The sequence below is a fragment of the Tinamus guttatus genome, unplaced genomic scaffold (assembly GCF_059628265.1).
Source record: "Tinamus guttatus ecotype Peru unplaced genomic scaffold, ASM5962826v1 Tinamus_guttatus_pri_ptg000043l, whole genome shotgun sequence".
Taxonomy (NCBI): domain Eukaryota; kingdom Metazoa; phylum Chordata; class Aves; order Tinamiformes; family Tinamidae; genus Tinamus; species Tinamus guttatus.
The window spans coordinates 1773992-1796118 of NW_028288577.1; the positions used below are offsets into that span (position 1 = coordinate 1773992).

The 22127-nt window shown below is 43.0% G+C and overlaps 1 protein-coding gene across 1 annotated transcript in view; it reads right to left on the reverse strand.

The window, feature by feature from the left end:
- Window positions 1-1030: 1030 nt before the first annotated feature.
- Window positions 1031-22127, reverse strand: part of VMP1 (vacuole membrane protein 1) — a 49337-nt gene continuing 28240 nt past the window's right edge. The window contains exons 8-12 of the mRNA XM_088536156.1: window positions 17851-17931; window positions 14709-14825; window positions 12341-12402; window positions 3026-3128; window positions 1031-1846 (exon numbers count right to left, since the gene is read on the reverse strand). Coding sequence (XP_088392282.1) covers window positions 1703-1846; window positions 3026-3128; window positions 12341-12402; window positions 14709-14825; window positions 17851-17931 — 507 coding nt within the window. The 3' untranslated portion in view covers window positions 1031-1702. The remainder of the gene's footprint in view (window positions 1847-3025; window positions 3129-12340; window positions 12403-14708; window positions 14826-17850; window positions 17932-22127) is intronic.

Here is a 22127-nt window from a genome sequence, read left to right on the forward strand (position 1 = left end):
TAAGGGTCACAAACCTCAGGCACCCCCGCGATGAAGGGTGATCCGCAGGCTGCGGCACCGCGTAACCTCGGGGCGACACGTTCATACGCTGCTCACGCTCAATGGCAACAGCTGGAGATGGATGAGCAAACAGATGAAAGATACCAAAATGTCAGACAGCCTACCGACTGTTGTTGCCATGAGATCCAACAGTCAACATCAGTCTGATAAGCTATCCGACAGGATGGTAGAGCCATGAGGATGTCGCGGCAACACGAGGGGACGCTCGGGCAGGACTGAGCACGGGGCAGTCTCACACCTCGCCGCAGAGCTGCCCTCACCCGGGCAGGAGCAGCCTCTAACCTGCCTGGTGCTCACTGGCACCTTGGATAACACTAATCAAAAATCTAATTAATTCCCGTTACTTGCCTGTAGGATAAAAACCAAAAGCACTAATTCAAGAATTATTAGAGAAAGGTTACATACACCACAGTAGCAGAATGCTTATCTACTTACTAAAGAGGGAAGAAAGCTCTGTCTTAGTATTTGTTATGTTTGTGTACATTAAAAATTGAACATGCACTGATTCATAACAACGTTTTAAAAATATCTTCATTTTAAAGTGTTAAGTTTGAGGCTCTCTAAAGCCATTCTTAAATATCATTGTTGGATTTTATGTCCAATCTGTTTTCAGTTGAAAACTTTACACTCCTTCCCCCCTTTCTTTTCCTGCATCCCTCACAGTGCTGTGATCAGTGACAAACAAGAGGAATTTAGGTTAACAAATCCAGCTTGCTCTTTAACTTGCCCTTTTCAACCCCTGAGCTGCACTGCGAGGGGCCAAGTTACAGCCTGCTACTTCCTCCTGCGAAGCAAGAAGTTCCTAGGGAGGAAAAGAGCGGGGAGAGAAAAGGAGCAAAGGGCTTCGGCACCATTTGTGCAGGAAGGATGAGTAAAGCATGCGGGGTCACAGGAGTGAGGCTTAATAAAGAAACTGCAGATACAGAGGTGGAAAGGAGGAGAAACAGCTTAAAAAGACTGACACGAGAAATTCTGGAATGATCAAAGATGACTTTATAAAGTTTTATCTTGACTTCATTCTAAATATACAGAATAAAAAAAGTCAGCTTCAGCATTTTGACATCGATCAACCCTGCTTAACATCATTCCCAAGTTGAAGGGGTGGCTTTCCCAGCCGAGAGCACGTGCAATGCAACGGACTGCAGAGTCCACGTGGGAGGGCAGTGCCATGAGGGACATGCAAGAGTTTCTATATGGTCTGTATTTATCTGTATACGTTCGATGGTCTGGAAAGTTATGGAAAAAGCAAAACAGCCACCCGTCCAGAATAAAGTTACCCTTAGGCCAGTCTGCAAGTTAAACCAGGAACTGGAATACAGCTAAGTATTAAATTATCAGTTTTGTAAGTAATTTGGACAGGCAACAGCCGTGTTAAACACCAGTCTAACATCACCCTGCCCATCCCGTATAACACAACTCGGACAAGTAAAGCATTTATACCTTACCTTAACATTTACAAGTTTGTCAATGAAAGGTCTGCTCTAATAGCCAAATTACTTTCAAAAGAAAATCAAAATATTATAGTTGAAAATTGATGTTAAAAAGTTTTCTCCAGTTTGGAATAATGCTGATTTTTAAACGTATGGAAAGACATGTCATTTTTCATGTCTGCTAAAGCCCATTCCAAGGGTTTTTTCCAGGCTCATTTGGTTTTCTCTTCGGAGTACATCTTCTGCTGCAGTCGTTTGGCATAGCTTTGGGCCATGGAGTTGATTATAGACAAGATAAAATAACAAACCATGGCAATCACCAGTTTTTCAAACATCCACGAAAGCCAGTTTTCCCCCTGAAGAAACAAAAAGACAAAACAAGGAGGAAAATGAAGATTAGCGCACAGCACAAAGGGGAACTCTTTGTAGGTGAAGGGAAAGAGCCTCGGCCTTGTGCACTTCATCCCATCAAAACCAGGAACCGAGCGCGGGCTGACAGGATTCCCCCGCTCTGACTTCAGTCCCCCAGGACAGTGCAGGGGGGGCTGCCAAACGCCCCGCAGGGCGGATGGCGACTCCAGTGACTCCATCGTTCCTGTGGGCGAGGGAAGTCGTTCATTATTCCCGGGACTGCGTCGTGGGCGCTCGCAGAGCTCGGAGCCGGCCGCCCCGTCCCCTCGGGACGGAGGGAGCAGCAGCGTCACCCGCTATCCGGGTTTTCCTGCCCTGTGGATCCGGCCTCGTCCCCCGTTAGCGCCGGCCGCTGCTGTCACGGGGGCCCAACAGCCCCTCTGGATTTTCTAGGGCGCCGCTGAGCTCCCGGCTTTGTCAGGGGAGGGCAGCACCGCTCTGCACAAGGATCATCCCTTCTGCTTCAGATGCATCGGTGCATTTAGCCAGCCTCATCCTCCCTAATTCAATTTCTTTTCTGGTAAGGAATGAGCAAAGAAACATTTCTACTGTGACAAGTAATAAATAAGAAGTGTGATTTACATTAGATTTTACCAAATAATAGCTTAACAGCCTCGAAATCTCACATTGGAATTACAAAAGTGCTCTCTCCCCACTGAAAAGTCTTTTTTTTTAATATGTTGTATGAACATATCAAATATCTCTGCTCCTTTGTACCTTCTCCAAACACCGTAATTTGCTTTTCCTTTGAACATTAAAGGCTTAGGATTTTGTTTCTCCTATTGGCCAGCAAAAGCTGGATGCGGATCCCACGGATACTCTCGGAAGCGTCGCTGCTGGGAGCCCCTATCGCTTCACACGTAAATGCAGCTTCTCCTGCTTCCCTTTCTGTCCGGAAAAGGGTGTGCTAGGATGGACCCAAGACCAGACTCTGGCCTGGGGTTGCTGCTTCCTTCGCCCTCCTGGAGGTCTCAGCCCAGGTTCTCACAACTACAGCATTAGTTTTAATTCCCAGCTACTTTAAAATGAGGTTTTTAACTCCTCCCTGGGCCTGCACATCCCAAAGCTGGGAGCAGGTCGGGAAAGGGCAGGAGGGCAGGGAGCCGCGGGGCCGGGGCTCTTACCTGGGGCGCTCCGCCGTCCTGCTTGTGGTGCAGCTTGAGCCTCTGGGCCTCCAAGTACTCCCGAAACGGCTTCTGGAGAGAAGGACCTACCCTTGGGACAGCACTGGCGCAAAGTCCATCCCAGAGAGCGAGACCAAACAGGGGAACAAAAACCAAAAAAAAAAAAAAATTTTTTTTTTCAAACTTACCACTTTGACCCAAATAGAACAAAGTTCAGCTCGAGCTACAGCTCAGAAGGGCATCGCTACGTGGGGAAGCAGATACCCCCACAACAAAGTACACTTTAACTTTGTAGCTGATGCTTCTGAAACGGATATAATATTTCCCAAAACGCTCAGGAAAAAACAAACAACCAAACGAACACCACTCTGTGTGTGCAGATAAATATTTCAAAGCGAAGCGCGCGGAGGCGCCGGCCCGGGTGGGGGGAGCGCGGCGAGGCCTCCCCGCGCGCGGCCCGCGGGGAAGTGGCCGGGGCCGCTGTCACCGCCGCTTAAAACAGGGGCCGCGCGCGGCGGGGGCGGCCCCGGCGCCGGCCAAGTCCTTATAAGGACAAGTCGTGCGTCACCCGCCCGGGCGGGGCCGCCCCTCCCGCCGCCGGCGGGAACAAAGAACAAAGGGGGGGGGGGGGGCGGGGGGACCCCGCGACCGGCCCCAGCCCCCCCCCACCCCCCCCCGCGGGGTTCCCTGGGCTGCCCCAACGGAGCCGGGTTGGGCCCCACGGAAAATCGCGTTTTGTTTCTTTTTGCCTCCTTTTCCCTTTTTTTTTTCCCCCTCCTTGAGAAATCCGCACAGCTTCAGCATTAAAAAAAAATTTAAAAAGGCCCCTCGGTCCGGACGAGCAGTGGCGAAACCAGCACCCAGCACCGTTTGGGTCCCTCGCGCTGCAGCTCTGGGGCCCTCAGCCCCGTTCACAGGACGGGCAGTCCCCATCTACCGACCTGCTAACACTATTTCCCCTCCAGCTCCTTTATTTTTATTTTCTACTGTATTTATTTACACTGGACACAACATCCATTGCCTTTTCCCTGAAAGGGGAGTTCAAAACCAAGAGCTACCATCTAATGAAATACATAGACCAAAGACTATTACATACCATTAAACCTAGCCCCTTCACTAGCCCAGGGCAAGCAATTTTCTTTTCCAAACATGTTTGCAAGCAAAAAAAAACAAAAAATAAAATAAAATAAAATAAAATAAAATAAAATAAAATAAAATAAAATAAAATAAAAGCCCTGCTCCGCTCATGATTCAGCAGCACGATGATGAAGCGGGTGGGGATGCTGTGCCCGCTTTCCCGGAGCAGGGCACATCCTCTGCATGTTTCACACACGAGCAGGGCAACCCGGACCAGCCATTTCCAGCTCTTCACAACCCACCCGTCAGAATCCGACTCCGCTTGTGCAGAGAAACCTCCTAATGACTCGCTGGTCTGAACGAGTCACAGATGAAAAAATAGATTTAAAATAAAAATCCCTTCCCCTTTCTTCCCCCGCTCAAGTGACATCTGGAAGCCCGAAAAAGCCACTCCAAGGTAACACTTTTAAACCTTTGCATGAATATGAAATTAAGACCATCTAAATGATGATAGATGAATGATTGAGAACGGTTAATGAGAATGATGAGAACGGTTAATTGCTCCAGGTTTTGCCCTGAAAACCGGCCTAAGCTGGTGCCCAAGCGACACGGAGCAGCAGAGCAGCCCCCAGGAGCAGCTCGAGGAGCCCCTCGCGCACCCCGCGGCGCTGCAGAATTTCCCCACTGAGGTTTTTGCTCATTTTTCACTTTCGCAAGCACGAGGACAGACCGAAGTGCACGGCCCTCCCTGCAGGAAAGTCGTTCTGGGGAGCTGCGAGATCCCAAAAGGCAGGACCTCGTCTCTAGAAGCCTCCAATACTCTGCAAACTAGTGAACCCTTTAATACTCAAAATTAAAATTCAATACGTGCATACATTTAAGTGCACTAGGATTAAAATGTAGCACAGTAACACATGGAAAATGAACTTCTACATGTAGCCACACTTCTAGAAACAAAACTCAGCTCATCCCAGTGGGTTCATTTTAGTTATTTCTTGTAGTCTTTCAAAGTTCAGCCATTTAACCAAACAGCTTCTTTTTTTTAATCACCAAAAGGGAAAACCACCTTATTGCCTCGTGCAGATGTAAAAGTCTCATTTTATCTGATTACAAGCAAGATGTACCCCCATATAGGGAAATTCAACTCACTAACCCTGCTGCCACCAAAGGGGGACACAAAATGCAAGAAACCTCAGAGCCCAGGGGCAGGACTGGGCCCAAAAGGGGAAAAAAAAAGAAAAAAAAAAAGAAAAAAAGAAAAGAAAAGCAAATCTGTGAAGTCACCGAGTTGCCCCTGGAAATAAGCACTGAAGTGACTTCCCCATTGCTGTCCCTGTTCCTCCTGGATCTGGAAGTTAATCAGCAACCGGGAGGAGGTGAGAGAACAAAGAGCCTGGATGGAGCTTTAGCAAGACTTGAAAAAAAGAGTTTTTTTTTTTTTTTTTTGTAAAATATACACTTCTGAAGAAATCATGATTCAGAAGAAAGTTTACAAAAAGTGAATGTTCTTACAGTTAACATTCTTAGACTCAAACTTTTAGTTTTTAATTTATTCTGATCTTCTGCTAAAGTCAAATGTTTTGGGAGCAACTGAGACTCAATACAGACTGAAAACAAAATTGCACTACCTTTGTCACAGCTTAAATAACACAATCATTAAAAAGAAATACATTTTAACACTATGAAAAACACCCATTGAGAATTTTGCTTTCACTGAACAAAGCACTGCTGAAGTCTGTTTTCAAAAGTATTACCTAGTATTTGTAATTAAACAAATGTATTTTAGATTTTTTAATTAAGAGACATGATTTCTATCCAAATAAAGTAGCCTGTTGCACTGAGAGAACAAAACTTCCCATCCGTGGGAAGGAGGGCCCTGCGCAGGCGGAATAATTGAAGTTCTTGGTTAAAATTATCTCAACTATGTGCAGGTCTTGATAGGATCAGCTGTAAAAAAATCTATCCCCATTACAGTAAGATAGTATGTAAACAATATACAATTTATTTGCTTTTAAAATAATGATGTCTATATTTGAACCATAAATGCACACCACTAGTAATGAAATCACAGGAGGGAAATGTGGAAAATGCCTCTTTTCATTAGAGTCTTTTGACTCCATGCAGAGTTTTCTCAAACGCCACCAGAAGCAGCATCAGCCTGGGCAGTATTTTCCCTTCCGCAGCTTACCTGAAAACACAGTCCCACCGTACTTGAGTCAATCACATTTTCACTCCTACTAAACCCCCTTTTAAACCAGTTCATCAGTGTCTTCACTTTTGAAGGGACACTTCATTCTGCGATCTGTAGGAGCACAAGTTACTCTGATTTACCAAACCCCCCTAATCTAAGGCCCAGAATTCAGGCACATTCACGCTAGGACAAGCTGCTAAAGGCCCAAGTGCAGCTCGGCAGCTCCGGGCCAACGTTTCAGAGCCCTCAACCTGGAATGTGAGGTTTTCCCATGTCACAAACACCCTCAACACATGCCCTTCTGCCCACTTTTCCAGCAGAGAAGCACTAAAATTAGGAAGTATTTTAAGAAACACTGAAGTTGCCATCGGAGACCCTCATTTTAGGAACATTAATATGGTGTTAATTAAAGTTTCTCATTTGTAACGGCTCTCAAACAGCAAGTGATGAAGCAGCTGATTAACTTGAAGCAGCCCTGAAGCTCCATGTACTTGGATGGAAGTTGAAACTGCAGGTGAGGATTTTAGGAGCGCTTGAGCTCAGTGTTTTGCTCTCTGCCCAGCGGCTCACGCGCACAGCAGGACCCCCTTGGAATCATGAAGCACCAGGGGTTAAAAAACCTTGAAAATCTGCTTTATCATGAAAAAAAACCCGCAGGGAGACGAGAACCTAATAACGAATCTGGGGCACAAGCGGCCTCGAGCCCTCGTGGGAAAAGTGACACAACCTTGAGTCAGAATCCTGCTTTCTGGGCAACCTCTCCAACGTCCAACGGTTCAAAATAAAGGCACTAAGTTTAGATTAAAAAAAAATAAAAAAGTAAACGTTCAAAAAAGGACTGAAAGGGAAGATTCCGGGTGCGCTCCCTGCTCCCGCACGGGATCTGCCCCCGCTGCCCTGCCGCGAGCGGGGCCTAAGGCCAGAGCTTATCTCTTCCCGGGAAAAGGCAGTTAAGCGGCACCGGAGAATGCGACGTTCTGGAGCAGGGAGCGTGCCGGCCTGCGCTCGTCTCTTCCAGACCCTCCTCCCTTTTTCCTTCCTTTAATAAATACATTTTTACACCAGGCCGGAGCGCCCAAGCAGGGCTCCCGCCTTCCAAGCGGGCCTGCAAACCCCCCAACAAGTCACACACGACAGCCCCGTCTCCCAGACTGGACTTTCTCCTTGTTGAATCCGTGTTTCTTTCCACATTCCCCCGCAAGGACACAGGAAAAAGCCACCTGGCAGCTCCGAGGCAGCAAGAGGCTCCCTCAAAGTCACCGGATCGGACGATAAACGTGCGAGCGCAGAGCCCCGCGCCAGCCGCCCGCACCTGCAATGGTTAATTTTTTTCCAGACGGTGATCTAAACAGGCGGAGGGGGTAGTATTTTAATGAGCTGTCATTTCCTGTGCTGATAAAGATTCTCACAGTATTTAAACCATCCGTTTCCCCGCGGCTCCCCCGATGCCCGGCCCCTGCGCACTGAGTCACGTCGGGCCTCGGCCCCCGGCCTGACTCAGTCCCGGCTCCGCGACGGCTCCGGCTGCTGCCGCGGCCCCGGGGGCCACGCGGAAACCGCGGTCGGAGATCCCGTTTGCAGCCGGGATCGGCGGCCGGGGGCAGCGTCGCTGCGAGAAGCCGCTTTGGCGGATGATGCACGTTGGTTTTACAAGATCAAAAAAATCATAGAAGTTATTTGAAGATTAGTGAGTCCAAATTGGTGCGTGTTTGAGGGGCTGGGGCGATGCTACCCAAGCTGCTACCAAAGCTTTTCCCTGGGCCGTTTTGCCATGCTAAAATCAACGCTTTCTCCAACAGGGATTGCGCCGCCTCCCTGATCCGCTGCCTCGCAGCTCCGCTCGCGCCTGCTCTTCGCGAGGAAACTTCTCTTTGTAGCTTAAAGACACGGCCCGATTTCCGCGCGCAGCTCAAACCCCCCTCGCTTGCTCCGAGGTTAAATCCCACAAGCCTTTTGCAAATAAACAGCTGTAAACCCGTTGTGATCCACTGGAAGCTTTCTAATTCCAGGGCTTTCACTCACATCCGCGCCCCTTTGGGGACGCTACGGCCGTGTCCGTGCGGCGCCGATGCCCGGAGCCCGGGATGGCACCGGCCATCGTGGGGCCGAGCAGCCGGGCTGCTCCCAAATCCTTCCCTCCTCCAAGGGCGTTTTCCAGCCCCTGCTCGGTTATCCACTTTCCCAGCCACTTCAGATCATACGGGATTGAATTCTGCTACGTGGTGTCTGTTTAGGTACTAAATATCCTAAGAAATAACCTAAAGCTACCTTGCAAACTGTTTTTGAGGGGGGGGGAAATAAAAAAAGCAATATTTAAGGCGCAAGGTTTCCAGCAGCATCAGTCACCACAGGTCATTTGCATTTTTTCTTCCCCATCACAGGCACATGATGCTCCCTGCAAGAATCAGCTGAGAGCAGGCGGCGACGCGGAGCCTCGTGGCACCGCAAACGCCAGCCCCGCGCCAAGGGCAGCGCCAACAGCAGCCCGAGCAGCCGGGTACGTGGGCTTGAAAATCCACGGCACTCCATGCAAACCTCCAATTTAAGCTTCAGAGCAGCTCCACGACTCCGATTCATTAACCCGGCACCTGAACTAGTTTCTACTCCTCCGGCAGCTAGCAAAGCCGCGCTGGCTACAGGAGGCCGCTCTCCCATGAGAGCAGATGCCCTTTCTCCACGTCCCGGCTCGCTTAGGAGGGCACCCTGCAGCCCACACGGGTTTATCGGGAAACAGCAACAGTCTGGGGAATGTCCCTGGCGGAGGGTGCGATTTGTCCCCATGGGGCACTGCCATCCCACCGGAGCGACCTCACTTGCTTCCACCAGGGCTGCCTCCCGCTACGGCTCCTGCATTTTCCAGATTTCCACAGAAAGTTCTTAGCATAGAAGTTGAACAAATCATGTTGAATTAAAGCAAAAAAGTGACATTTTTCCCTGTGAACATTCACCCAGAAGCGACGCGCTTAGACGCTTTGGTGGCCGCGCGCGCTTTGGGCACCATCTCTAGCAGTTTGGGGGAAATTCTTCATCCACATTGGAAACTGCCCCCTCAAAGCAGCCAAGCGCAGGCCTAAAAGCAACGCGCTGACTGTGACTCCATCAACAAGACTGCAGCTGTAGGCAAAAACAATAAAATAACTGGAAAGATTTGAAAGTCAAAAGAAAACCCACAACCCACATGATTAAACATCTCGAATGGGCTAACTTTGACCTAAAGCCAGCACCTTTAATGATCACTAGGTTAAACTGAGCTGTAAGTCCCAGAAAACAAGTATCTCACACACCCTCTGTCCCCACGGAGGGCTCACAGGAGGAATGCAACGTGAGAGAAAACTCCATCTCTCAGCATTTTCCGCAGCAGTAACGCAGTGCCCAGGCCTTACCTGGGAGAGCATTGGGGGCCCCACAGAGCCACCAGCCCCTCTGCTGCCCCACTCCGGTTTCCAGCCTCCATTTCCACTGGCTTCAGCTTCCCAAACCCTCCCGTGTCCCTTCTTGTCATCCCGGCTCTCGGGGCCTTCACCGTGGCCTCCCCCATGGTGCTGGCTGGGTTTTTCAGCAGACACTGCCAATATTTCAAATTTGGGGCGAAAACCCTGGCTATCTCAATTTCCCATCACATCTATTTTTCTTTTCCTCCTCCTGTGTTCAATTAATACAAGGAGTATTTTAGGATCCCTTTTGTAATGGAGATCCAGGCAATGAAAGTGTAAAGTCAGAGTACCCTAAATGAGAAAAAACCCCTCCTGATGGCAAGTTTTGCACATAGTGCAAGCAGCAGCCACAAATAAGCAGCTACAGAGCCACAGAAAACACCTACAGGTGAATCAGTTTTACTATCACTTTGAGACTCAGGTAGTCACCAAAAATACCTATCCGGAGAGTAAATCAAATATTCTGAGACCCTAATTCTCTGATGCCTCAGCTTAATCTCCTGCCTAGATTTCATTTATCCTCTATTTTATAAATTCATTAAAATATTGCGTTCAGTTATTTGCTGATGTGCCAAAGCAATAGCCCGAAGTCGCAAGTCAAATTGATGGCCTGAATTTAATTAAAATAACGTTATTGGCTATTAAACAGATTTAGATTTTAATTTTTGTTAGTAATGATTTTAAGGCAAGCTATTGTTGAACATGTTTTACGCTCCGCTCTAAGAAGCCCTGATGAGGTAATGCTGCAGACGGGTTGAGAAAAGTCAACGCTACCGGGACATTCCAAAAATCCTTCTGTCTCCCGAGAACATTTTTTAACTCTGACATCAACCATCTAATAAAATCCGAATCCAGCAGAGGTCTTGTGAATGCATTCTAAGTAATGTGATGCAAAATTATCTCCAAGACAGACGAAGTAGGAAAAAACTACTAGATTTGGCTCAAAGACTGCAGGAGAGCAAAGTCTTGGAAATATATCTAGCCTAGTAGCTGCATTGTTCAAAAATAAAGAAATAAATTGTCTGGAGTGGTTCATGGTAAGAAAAGCAAACTAATTGTTCAGAGCAGCCACAGTTCTTCTGTTAAAAAAATGTTCAAAGCAACAAATTCATTTTGAAGTTTGTTACAAACCAGACTCCAATCAGAAGATCAGGAAGTCATAAAGTCAGGATCTGTTTCATTAGTGAAATGCCCCAGAATGTCTTTTCCGACGCTCCTTGCCCTTTGTAAAGCACTACTACTTGAGCTTACATATTTTGAAAGCAGTTATTTCCAGACATTCCTCTGCCAAAATTATTCTTCGGGTGTTCTTTTTTTTGTTAATGTGTTACTTCAGTGTGTAGTGTAAATAGTTACTGCAGTTTGGGTGGTGAGGTATCAATCAATATGTCCATATAACTGAAACATCTTGGAAAAGTAAAACCACCTTAGAATTTATTTTATGCTTGGGATATCTATATTAGGTATCTAGTTTAAAACAAACAAACAAGCAAACAAAACCCTTTTCTGTTCAAACGACAGAGAATCATATTTAAAACTTTAAACCTGCATTCCCCACATTACAGGAATCTAATCAGAAAAAAGGCAACAGCTTTTCCTCACAAGCACACAACTGTTCCTTGAACAATTAAGTACAATTTTGTGACGAAATACAGAATGAGTCTAGCTAGTTGCATATATTTAAGATTACTTAGTTGTACATTCTGTTTTTCTTTGAAAAGTTTCATGAATTGCTTCACGGTCAAAGAGGCACCGTTGAGATCATATTTGTTGGATGACCAAGCAGGAAGTGTTAGTATCAGCAATGGAATTTAAAATTACACATAACTGATGACTGAACAGGTAGATATGAGGCAAAAAACTAGCACTTTATCATCAGTCTCTCGTCTTCCTTCAAATCCTTTGGAGCAACATAGAAATACACAGATTTAAGGGGGTGGTTTGTTTTCTAAATCCCAACCGTTATCTGTTTTTCCCTACTTTCTTGTTGGAAACTAAGATTTTTACTAAAAAGAAAAAAAATCCATTGCTGAAGAAATTGGTTCAGAGAGGAAAAAAGACACGTTTTCTCAAAATAGGAATAGTTTAGCCTCAAAGACTGATTTCGCTTATTAAAAAAAAACTCAGTAGGATGGAGATTCCATCCTACACACTAAGCTTTTAATTCTGACACTTTATCAGACATTACATATTTTAAGTGTATGAGGTTAAGTGTATAAAGTCAAATAATGGAAAACATTTATCAGCCACTTTGGACACTGCATAAATTACAACAATTCTCTCTTTTTTTGTCACAGGATCACAATGCAGCATTGAAGAAAGTGAATAAAAACAATCTATTTGCAGTTAAAAATGTTGCAACCTATTATTGGAATAGTTTATCATCTTTCTGGGCGAAAGCTAAACATAGGTATTATATACTCAGGACATCTGACCTTCTGTGCTATTACATTTCTCAAAGTACTTCAAGCCTTTGAGGTGAGTCGCAAATTAGCTGTTGACCAAAGCTTGCACTTAAAAAGCAGAGCATGATTTTCAGCACATCTGATTCAACTCCTACAGTATTTTTCCACATAATGAGTGAAGGTATTACTGTGTTAAAGAATTACTCACCCGATTAGGGAAACCATCTGCTCCACTATATGTTTGCTGAATGTTATAATAACGAAAAGTTTCTGTTGGAAGGAAAAAAATCAGTTAGAGAAATGTCTGATCAAAAGGGAAGCAAAGACAACTAACGTTCTTTTCCACTTCAACAGATCCTCCTGCACTTACAGATAGTTTTCCCTTTTCTTTCAAAGTCCTTTTTTAATACTATTTTCAAGAGGCAGAAGAATCTACTTACTCTATTATCCTATTTCCTCATAGATTTCATTTCTTGCAATGTTTTTGTAGCTTGTGTTACTAACCATTCGCATCCTCCCCAAACCTAAATTCCCAGAAGCTCAAGGTCACTTTACTCCGTCAACAATGTTATAATGGAAAAAGAGTCATCACTGTGCAGAAGAATTCACATCCCCTTACACATAAGCACATGTACTTAAAGATCACAAAAGTGAAAATAATAAATCTTTTAGCCCCTAGTTTATGTGCTTCAGAGAGAAGCGTAACATCGAAATTCTTGGTGAAGAAGAGCCTTTGAGTATCTGTTAAAAAATATAGCACTTAATCATCACTTATTATTGCTCTAATGCAATAGAATACTTGAAACGGAGTAATTTTAATCTAAGACAATTCTAACACATGACTGACTCTGCATGGAAATGCAATGCCTGTAATTTTACCATTCACTTCACTTATAAAAGTGGTAGCACTTTATTAAAAAAAGCTTTTGCTAGTTCTTTTGTCACGTTCAATAGCTTGCTCATTCACAAAGAGTGAGCAAGACCATGTGTAGATACACGCAGATACAGTTCCCATAGTCTCCTTAAAAGAATTTAAACATGACCTAATGAGAAGAGCATTCACTAGTCTGGGAATAAGGGATGTGACTAGAGCTCCACAGAATGATTTTGTGGTCCAGAGGAAGAGGCCAGTTAAAAGCAGCTCTGGGATGGCCACTACACCAGAGTCACTGGCTTCCTGTCTAGAGGAGATTCCATTAGGAGCCTTTTGCACAGCCATTAGGTTTCCCAAAGGCCAAATAACAGCAAGATCACTACAAAAATCAAGGTTACTGCACAACCCTATGAAGTAGAACACCATAGAAAACAAAAATCTCTTAGCTAAATATATATATAAAATGAACTTTTACCAGCTGTACAAGACATCAGGAAATATTTGTTGCCTGTCACTTTGGAGCAAAGAGCACTGTAAGTTACAGATCAAACACTTCCCTAGCTAAACAAGGCAAATAAAATACAGAGAATACTACGCAAGCACTAGTCACTTGAGTCTCTTCTCCACTGCCAGAACAAATTCTGTCTTTACGCCTATTTAAAAACAGAAGTGTTCAAGCAGTAGAAAACTGTGTGAAGAAAAAGCATTTCTATCACAATACATGAAACAATTCCTGAAGCCCCTTCATCTTCCATTTCAACACTGTGTAGAGTAAAATAACTATTTACGAAAAGATGGGGGGAAACAAAAAGTTGAAGTTTAAAGTTTCCTATACAGGGAAGAGACTTTTAAGCAGCTTGGGGAGGGTACTAGAAGAGTAATTTTATACTTCTGCCAGCTTCTGCTATTTTAATGTAGTGACAGCAAACATTTCCAAGCAGCCTGGCTACAGTTACTGCATCAGCACTATGCAGACACTTAAAAAAAAAAAAAAAAAAGCCCCAGCTGAGAACACTGATTCTAATTATTACAAATCAAGTGATGCAGTTCATGATAGCCCCATCTAACCACACTGCCACCAGGAGAACATCTCCAGGGATTCAGTCCCTCATCCTGTGCCGGACAAAATGGTGATGCATTTAAGTTAGTGACAAGGACTGAACAGACCCTCTCTGAAATCAGGCCCTCACAAAATATCCCATATCAAGGACACCAAAAATTACTAACCATACTCAAAAGTTATGACCCACAGACTAACCCTCTCAGACTGCTTTCTGCAGACAGCAGGACCTGAAAGGCCTGGGTTTTTCCTTACACATTAAACTGCAATAAAAAAGAACATTTAAGAGTATTGCTTAGCTGGTAAAGGCTAGCTGCAGCGCTCTTCGAAATGAGTACTTGTTACCAAAAAGGCAAGTTCATTATTAGTACAAAGTCCTTTCAGTCTGGTAAAAACCGTAGGTAAATAACTTGGCTAACCACCAATTTCCTGAGTGGTGTAGGCAGCGAGCTCATTAGCTCATTGCTATAAATTATTCAGTTGCCTGAGTTTGGAGCATAAGAGGCCTAGCAGATCCTTTATTGTAAATCCTTTGCACCAAATTAATTTCCATTAGTGCAGGTCAGGAAGGGAGACTCCAGAATCTAGCACGGAGCGCCGCGGTGTGAGAGGCTCTGCAAAAAAAAAAATGCCTTTACTTGCCTGGATGTGCATTTTAATGACTGCCTTCCCAATAAGGGTCGCACCAAAGAAGGTCCAGAAGGGAACCAGAAAGTGTCCGCATGTTATGCCGGCCAGGTCGAACAGCGGGTTTGGAATCTAGGAAGTGCAAGGGAAAGAAGTTCATGAATGGAAGCATTTAATCCAGACGAACAGGAACATTAAACACTTTGAAAAATAAGCATTTTCCGCTTATTAACCTTTGTCCAAAACTCTCGTGTCTCAATACTTACAAAAATGTTAGTGTTACACCACATAACTTAAATCTCAGGGATTCAGCTAGACACTGTCCCAGACAATTCCATTCTGATGGTCCTTACCCCTGGATTATAAAAAAGCTGACAGAAAAAGAAGTTTTCCATGTGCAATGCACGGAAACCACAGCAAAGCCATTTTCAGTGATTTATCAAATTTTCTCACTGACAAGCACATCACTCCTGGAAGCCAGTGTTCAGAGCGATCCCCAATGATTTCCATCTGAAAAAGTGCATTAGAAACTGGCATTTATAGTCATATGTATCCAGTTTAAAAGCACTGATTAGATTTTATTAAGCATGTGCATTCAATTTAAAATTAAAAAAAAAGATTATTGTTAAACCCTTGGCTTGACGTTTGGTATTGTGATACTATCTGTAAAATATTTTTGAAATTAAACCAAGAAAATATCAAAATTCCAACCTTTCGCACTCTGCGTGCAGTACAGGGCAGACTGTCTGTAAACATGAGGGATATATTTAATTTAGAGTAGCAGAATATTACCCTGCTAATATCTGGAGCTATGTTGCTTTCTTACTCAAACAAATAAATAGTGTAGATATTTAAAGAGCCTAAAAAAACAGAAAAAAGGAAAAAAGAAACTCTTTGCAACTGAATGGAAATCTCTGAGAAGGCTTATGAGGGTTATGCTGTGCTGAACTGTTACAAGGCAGCAATTCAAATTTATGAGCACCAGAACACCACCTGCATAGGAAGAAATCGGAAACGGTCTCGAACCATGTCCTGCTTCAGCTGAAATGACTCCTTACCTCTGGCAGCTGTCTTGGGCAAGTCAATGATTTACTTAAGCCACAGCCAGGGAGCCTGGCTCTTCTGAGCCCAGTCTAGGTATTAAACATGTTCTGGGCTTTTCTTGTTGTTGTTTGGTAAGGTACAGTAATTAAAATATGCTGTTAGTATCACTGTTGAGGGGGCAATTGTGGGTATCACACCAAAACAAAACAAAACAGAAACTTAACATGTCCACCTTAGGGTATAAGTATATATTAGCAGGTCAAAGAGGGTTAAAACTAATTAAAAAAGTAATAATCACAGACACGCTAGTGAGAGGTGCCAAAAATGCCCACACAGGCAGCAGGGCAAATTCTCGTGGGGCTCCACTGGGCTCTCACAGAGGGCTAATTCTGTCTATCCTTCCCCAGAGTTGCTGTTACACAAGAATTAGGAAAACGAAAAAAAAAAAAAAGAAAAAGAAAAGGAAAAAAAAAAAGGCTTTCCTTCTGCCTTTAAGAAGTGCTACAGCCAGGTAACTGCCTTGGATGAATTTGCAAAGGCTTAAATTCAATGAGATTGGAGTTCTCTGCCTATCAAGCAGTGGCTTCAATGCTACAACCAAATTGCAGTGGGACATTTAGTAGCACTTCACAGTCTAGTTCTTCTTCCCTCTCTTCCTGCAAACACAGCCAAAATACCATTTAAAATCCCAAACTAAAGTGGCAATTACAAGGAGGGAAGTTCTGAAGCCCTGTTTTTGTTCATTGCCTCTCCCGTGCTTCTGCTTTGTGGTCATTTTGCAAACATGGGACATGTCCAACTCCTTGCCCGTCCCCGGCGGGTTGGCGGTGGCCCGGCCCGGCCCACCTGAGCAGAGGGAGCTGCTCCGGCCACGCTGAGAGCAGGGCACCAGGTGGGAATGAAGTTAAGCAAACGGTTAAGCATTACTAAGCAGGAAGGCCGAGGAGTGTACACAGCCCCACGGTCCTGCTCCGAAACCAGCCGGACGAGCTCGCCCGGCGATGCCTCACAAGGTGGTGACTGTGAGGGAATGAGTCAGAGCGGCGCCCAAGCACTTACTGGCCGGATAGACAAAGAGCTCAGGGAGCTACAGCTCCACTCCAAGCAGGAAGACTGTCCAAAAGATCCGTACACACAGTTGTAGCTCATCGAATTAATCTAAGCTCACACAGGCTGCTTACGTTTGAGAAATAGGTAACTTTGGGCTGTCTACTGCATAGGAAACGGAGCTGCCAGGCCCAGGTGGCATCACAGGGGAGCAGCTGGCTCACGGCTGTGGCTGGAGCACAGGAAGGGGATCACTGGGGACCCACGACTCCCCTTCTGCTGCAGATTTCTGTGCATTTGTGTGCGTGGCAGAGAACACGAAGCCACATCATTCTGCCACTTTTTGTTAACCTTCCAGACAGAAGCCTAAACCTCAAGTGCTTCAGTACTTTTTGACTCTAAAGAGCATCCGGCCTACCTAAAACCCTAAAATAGCATTAGTGGAGATGCTTGGATCAACTCTTGCTTAGGGAGAAAAAGTCACAAAGAGTTTGCATTCCTTTTAACCTTAACTCTGAAACTGGTTTCCACACTTTGGGCTCCCTCTGGCTCTGACCCAAAGATATCCCTTGAGTCAGAAGAACTTCTATGGAAATCCTAAATTATACAGGTAGTTTCCCACTCTTCAATCTGTGGAAATTTGGAAAAAAAGCCACCCTAGGAAAACCAGGAAGTTTGGCTTTTGGAAAACGCCCTCCCAGGCACTCAAGGAATCGCTTGCTGAATATTCTTTCCTGACAGTTATAAAGCAAACAGTACTGTTTCAAACCCATTATTCTTTAACAAGAACTAGAGTCTAGAACTGCAGCAGTACAGTTTAAGGAAAGGATAATAATAATCTTTGCTTTTATGCAAAGTGTGTTGGGTCCGAATCTAGGGCTGGAGTTTCTCCCTGCTATGGCACTTTGAGGCTCCCCTGAGCACCCTGGGGAAGGCAGAACCGGTGGACGAGGCCTGCAGAGCCACACGAGCTCCAACAAGGCCAAGCCCTTGCTTAGAGTCCTGATTTAACTGTGACACATTCAGCCTGCAATTACAAACCTCTCTGCTATAGAAATGAACTTACTGAAGCACAGGCCAAAATGCCGAAGAACCCAACTTTCTGCACCAGGTTCTGGACAGCCAGTTTAGCCCGGGAAGCAAAATCCTGCAAACAAGAAAACAAAGTCATTAACAAGGCAAAACCCAAATGGACACACCTGGAAGCTTGTAGGACTCCAATATCTCAGCTCTCCCCCGCATGCTTTGGGACCTCCTCACCAGCAACTGGGAGAATTTTTGAAACAAAAAGGTGAACTTGAAACTTTACTGCTTGAGGGAGGAGGAAGAAATTCAAAATGCTCAATGAACAAAATACGACTGCTCACATATACTGCGTTTATTTTTCCTCAGCGTCTTCATTCTTCAAAACTCTGCAAGTCGTTCTAAGTTCACTCCACTTTGGAAAAGTTTTTTTCTACCACTTTTCTCCCCACACTTTTGGATTTCTGAAGCTGCTACTACCTTATTCTATTACTACCTTAATCCTCAAATTCCTTCAGACCTCCTACAATGATAAAAAGGTACTTTCCAAGAAGGCAAACCCAGAATATAATAATATCCTACGATCTTGCCTCTCCGCCCAAGATCTTCATCAAAATAGGCTACATCCAGGTTTTCTCTACAATGGATTTCACCAGGAAATACCTTTATCAATTAATGAAATTCTAAATTCCACAACAGATAACTTCAAGATGATCCAACATAAATCAATCTACATAATCTTAACTTTGCTACAATTCTGTTGAAATCTTCTGTACTACATAACAATGCAAGTGAATTCCAATTACTCGATAAAATTTTTGTATATTATTTAAATTCTAAACCACAGAACTGGCATAACTTTTAATGGCAGATCAATAAAAAAGGTCATATGGCCATTTACTATGTTTGTTACAGTCCTATTCCATGTAGTAAGTTATCTCCATTATAATGCTTTAAGAGCAAAAGTGTAACAAACTCACAAAGAGAAAACAAAACAAAAAACACCCCCACAATTCTTACAGAAATACTATTTATTGTACATCATATTAAAAAACAACAAATAAATACTATAACTTAAAGAAAAAAGACAAGTAAGTGAGATTTCCTACATCTTAAAATGGCACAGCTAATAGTTTTATATTTCTGTTTTTAAAAATTTCATTAAAATGACCAATTTGCTAACTTTATACAGGAGGGAAACCTCAGGATTTCATGATCCGACTCCTGCATGTCTCATCGCAGAATAGGTGAACTATTTATTCTGTGTTGAAAACTTGTTCCTGATATTTTTCTGTTTGTATTCTCACACACGAGTGACTAAATCTCATTCCCAGCGAGGCTGAAATCAAACACTGAGCTTATTTTAGTAGGAACAGGTCTAAAACACATCTACCTGGTGGCTGAAGTATGATTTTTTTCATGCTATTGAATTGCAAGAGCACATTTTGACAGAAATTATTTCTAACAAAATGCGATAATTTATCAGAGAACTGAGTCCAAAAGCCTTGCACAATCGAGGGCAGTTTTTTCTCAAACTGAATTTCCCTCAAACATTATTTCCAAGTAACTAAACAAATATGAAACAAGTTAATATATCAGCACTAAATACGGGTCTCCTTCATGCCCCAAACAAAAGAAAAAAATAACTTCTGCTCAGTTCCACTGAGGATTTAAGACATGAGCTGTAGGGAAGCAAGTTTCTTTAAACAGTGTGATCCCACATCCATCACCAAAGGAAATAAAACGGAGCACACCAAGGAAATAACAGATGTTCTTTTTCCTTAACCAAATACAATAGTAGAAATACGTTTTTAAGTTTCTGTACTATATAACCTAAAAGCAACAAATTTACTGAAATGTAACAGCAAAATTGCCCTTTTAGCAAAAGATTTTTTTCTTTGAAAAGGTGAACTGAGAAAGTCAGTGCCTTCTGTACAGGATTTTCATAAGATGCCCCCCTGTACTCCAGAGCAGAGCTGAATGACCCTGATATTTTCAGTTCCTATTTTGCTCACCATTTCACAATGCTCATGGGGTTAGAACAATATTTGCACTTTTATAAGCCAATCAAGAATTTTACACAGCTCCATAAATCTCATTTTAAAATATCTTTAAAATAAAACACTATAATCCAATTATCCAAATAGGTCTATGAAGTGGGCCTTTCCAGGGAAATAGTTTCTACTGAAATTTTAACATATTATTATATGATCTTAAAGACTGTACTACTAACATTCTGCTGTTTAATGTCCACAAGCTGGAATTGGAAACAAACTCTGCAGAAAATGATCTACAAAATAGCACTTTCAGCAAAACTAGTTTAAAAATATATATCATTATATATAAAGACTGTGTTAGCTTACTCTAAGAACAGCGTATCTTTTTTTTTCTCAGATTCTTGAGAACAAAGTTCCCATCATACAAATTTCTAGATTGCTGCAAAACTCTGGGCTGCCTTAGAGTCCTTTTGTTACCTCCAGCTAAAAACATACATTTTTATTTAAAAAACAATAACAAAAATACTGAAAAAAAATTAACAAAAGTTGATTTAAAATTGTTGAGCTTTTTTTTTTTTTTTTAAAAAAAAAACCTTATTACTTCATAACTTTTTTCCTTTTTATTTTTTTTTTAAACAACCACCATCCATTACAAAGCATTCTATGGAAAACACAGCTATAGTCTTAGTCAAGAACTTCTAAACTTCCTTTTTAAAATTTTCTAAATAAGAGATAAATTTAGCTCCCCCCCCACTGTTTTCTACAACTTAATATAATCACAGCTAGAAATAATTTGCATTGCAATATATAGATCAGGGTTGCAATAGAGCTATGCATTTGCAGCCTTTACATTTATTTAATGAAACCAAGCTCCAAAAGGCTGATATTTGAATGCTTCCTTAAATTTTGTTCATCAAATCTTTAAGACATCTGCAATAATAATAAAAAAAACCCTTAAAAGTTTCATTTCTCGGAGAATACAACCAGTTTCACAACTTTTACCTATTTCACAATGCAATCTTTCTGTTATAAAGCCTACATAGGGAACAATCCTTTCTCTGTTTTTTACAGTGTTTGAAATCAAATAACTTTCACAATTTAGAGCTAAAAAAGACATAAAAGTTCAGCTACTTACAGGCAAAACATATTCCCCCAAAATTAAAGTATTTAGACTGGACTCGACTCTCAGCTAATGTGATTCACTCTCTACAACACTTCAGGATACTTTTGTTCACTATGTCCCTATCAAAGATGATTTGTTTTTTCGGTTGGGAAACAGATTTCCTGTGAGTGCTGCAATATAGGCAAAGGAGGTTAAATGATTAAACATTACTTCATTGGGTTAATCATCAGATCTCCAGAACTGGAATGGAAACAAGAGGCATAAAAAGGTCAGTGGTGAAATACTGATTCACAAGTCTCAGCTGGCGGCCTGAGGAGGTTTGCTTCATATCTGCCTCCAGTAAAATGGCACATTTTATTGATACCAGCAAAACCCTCCCAAATCCCCAAACCTAAAGGGACAGTAAAAAGAAATTAAAGCTTTTGCTGCTGACGAGTTTCTCTTTTGGAGAAGCATTATGGTTCAACTCGGTTTAGGACTTCACACGTACCGTGTGGCCTTAGGAAAGTCCCCTGCTCCTCCAAAAAGCCAGTGGCCTCTCTCACCCCACCTGCAAGGCTTCATCCAGGCCTTCGCTAACTTGTTTTATACCTGCATTTATGCTTAGTTTTAAAATCAGTTGCATGAGTTTTTCTCTATTGCAATGAATTATTTCTGGCAGATTTAGTTAACATGTTCCAGCAGCAAAACTCTATTTTGACTCTTTTCTCTTGACTTGGCATTGGAACACAGAGCAGTCTCAATTTACTGGTTACAATGAAATTATGGGGCTTTTATACTTTCTTATTCTCTGAAAACACAGAGCGTTGATGGATCCACGGCAAACAGCTAGTCAAAGGTTACCAAGGAAATCTGAACAAAATACCAAAGTTGTTGCAGAGATATTAACAAGTAGGATGTAGAGTTCAACACAGGTAGGATTAATCCTAGTGTCCAACACCCTGATGCAAATAACTTGCACATCCACAGAAATGGACAATCCTTCAAGACCTGAGCACAGTTTATGTTATAACATTAGTTTCTTACTAGAAACAAAGTTAAATTATGTGAATAATATTCTGAGCAGAAGAACGTTATTCCCCAAAGATGGTGGACAACATATTAAACTACTCTCTACTAAAATTATAAATTCCTTAACATTTAAAAAGCTGCCTACAAAGACAGTGCCCCTTTTTATATAAAAATCTGAATTATGTTAAA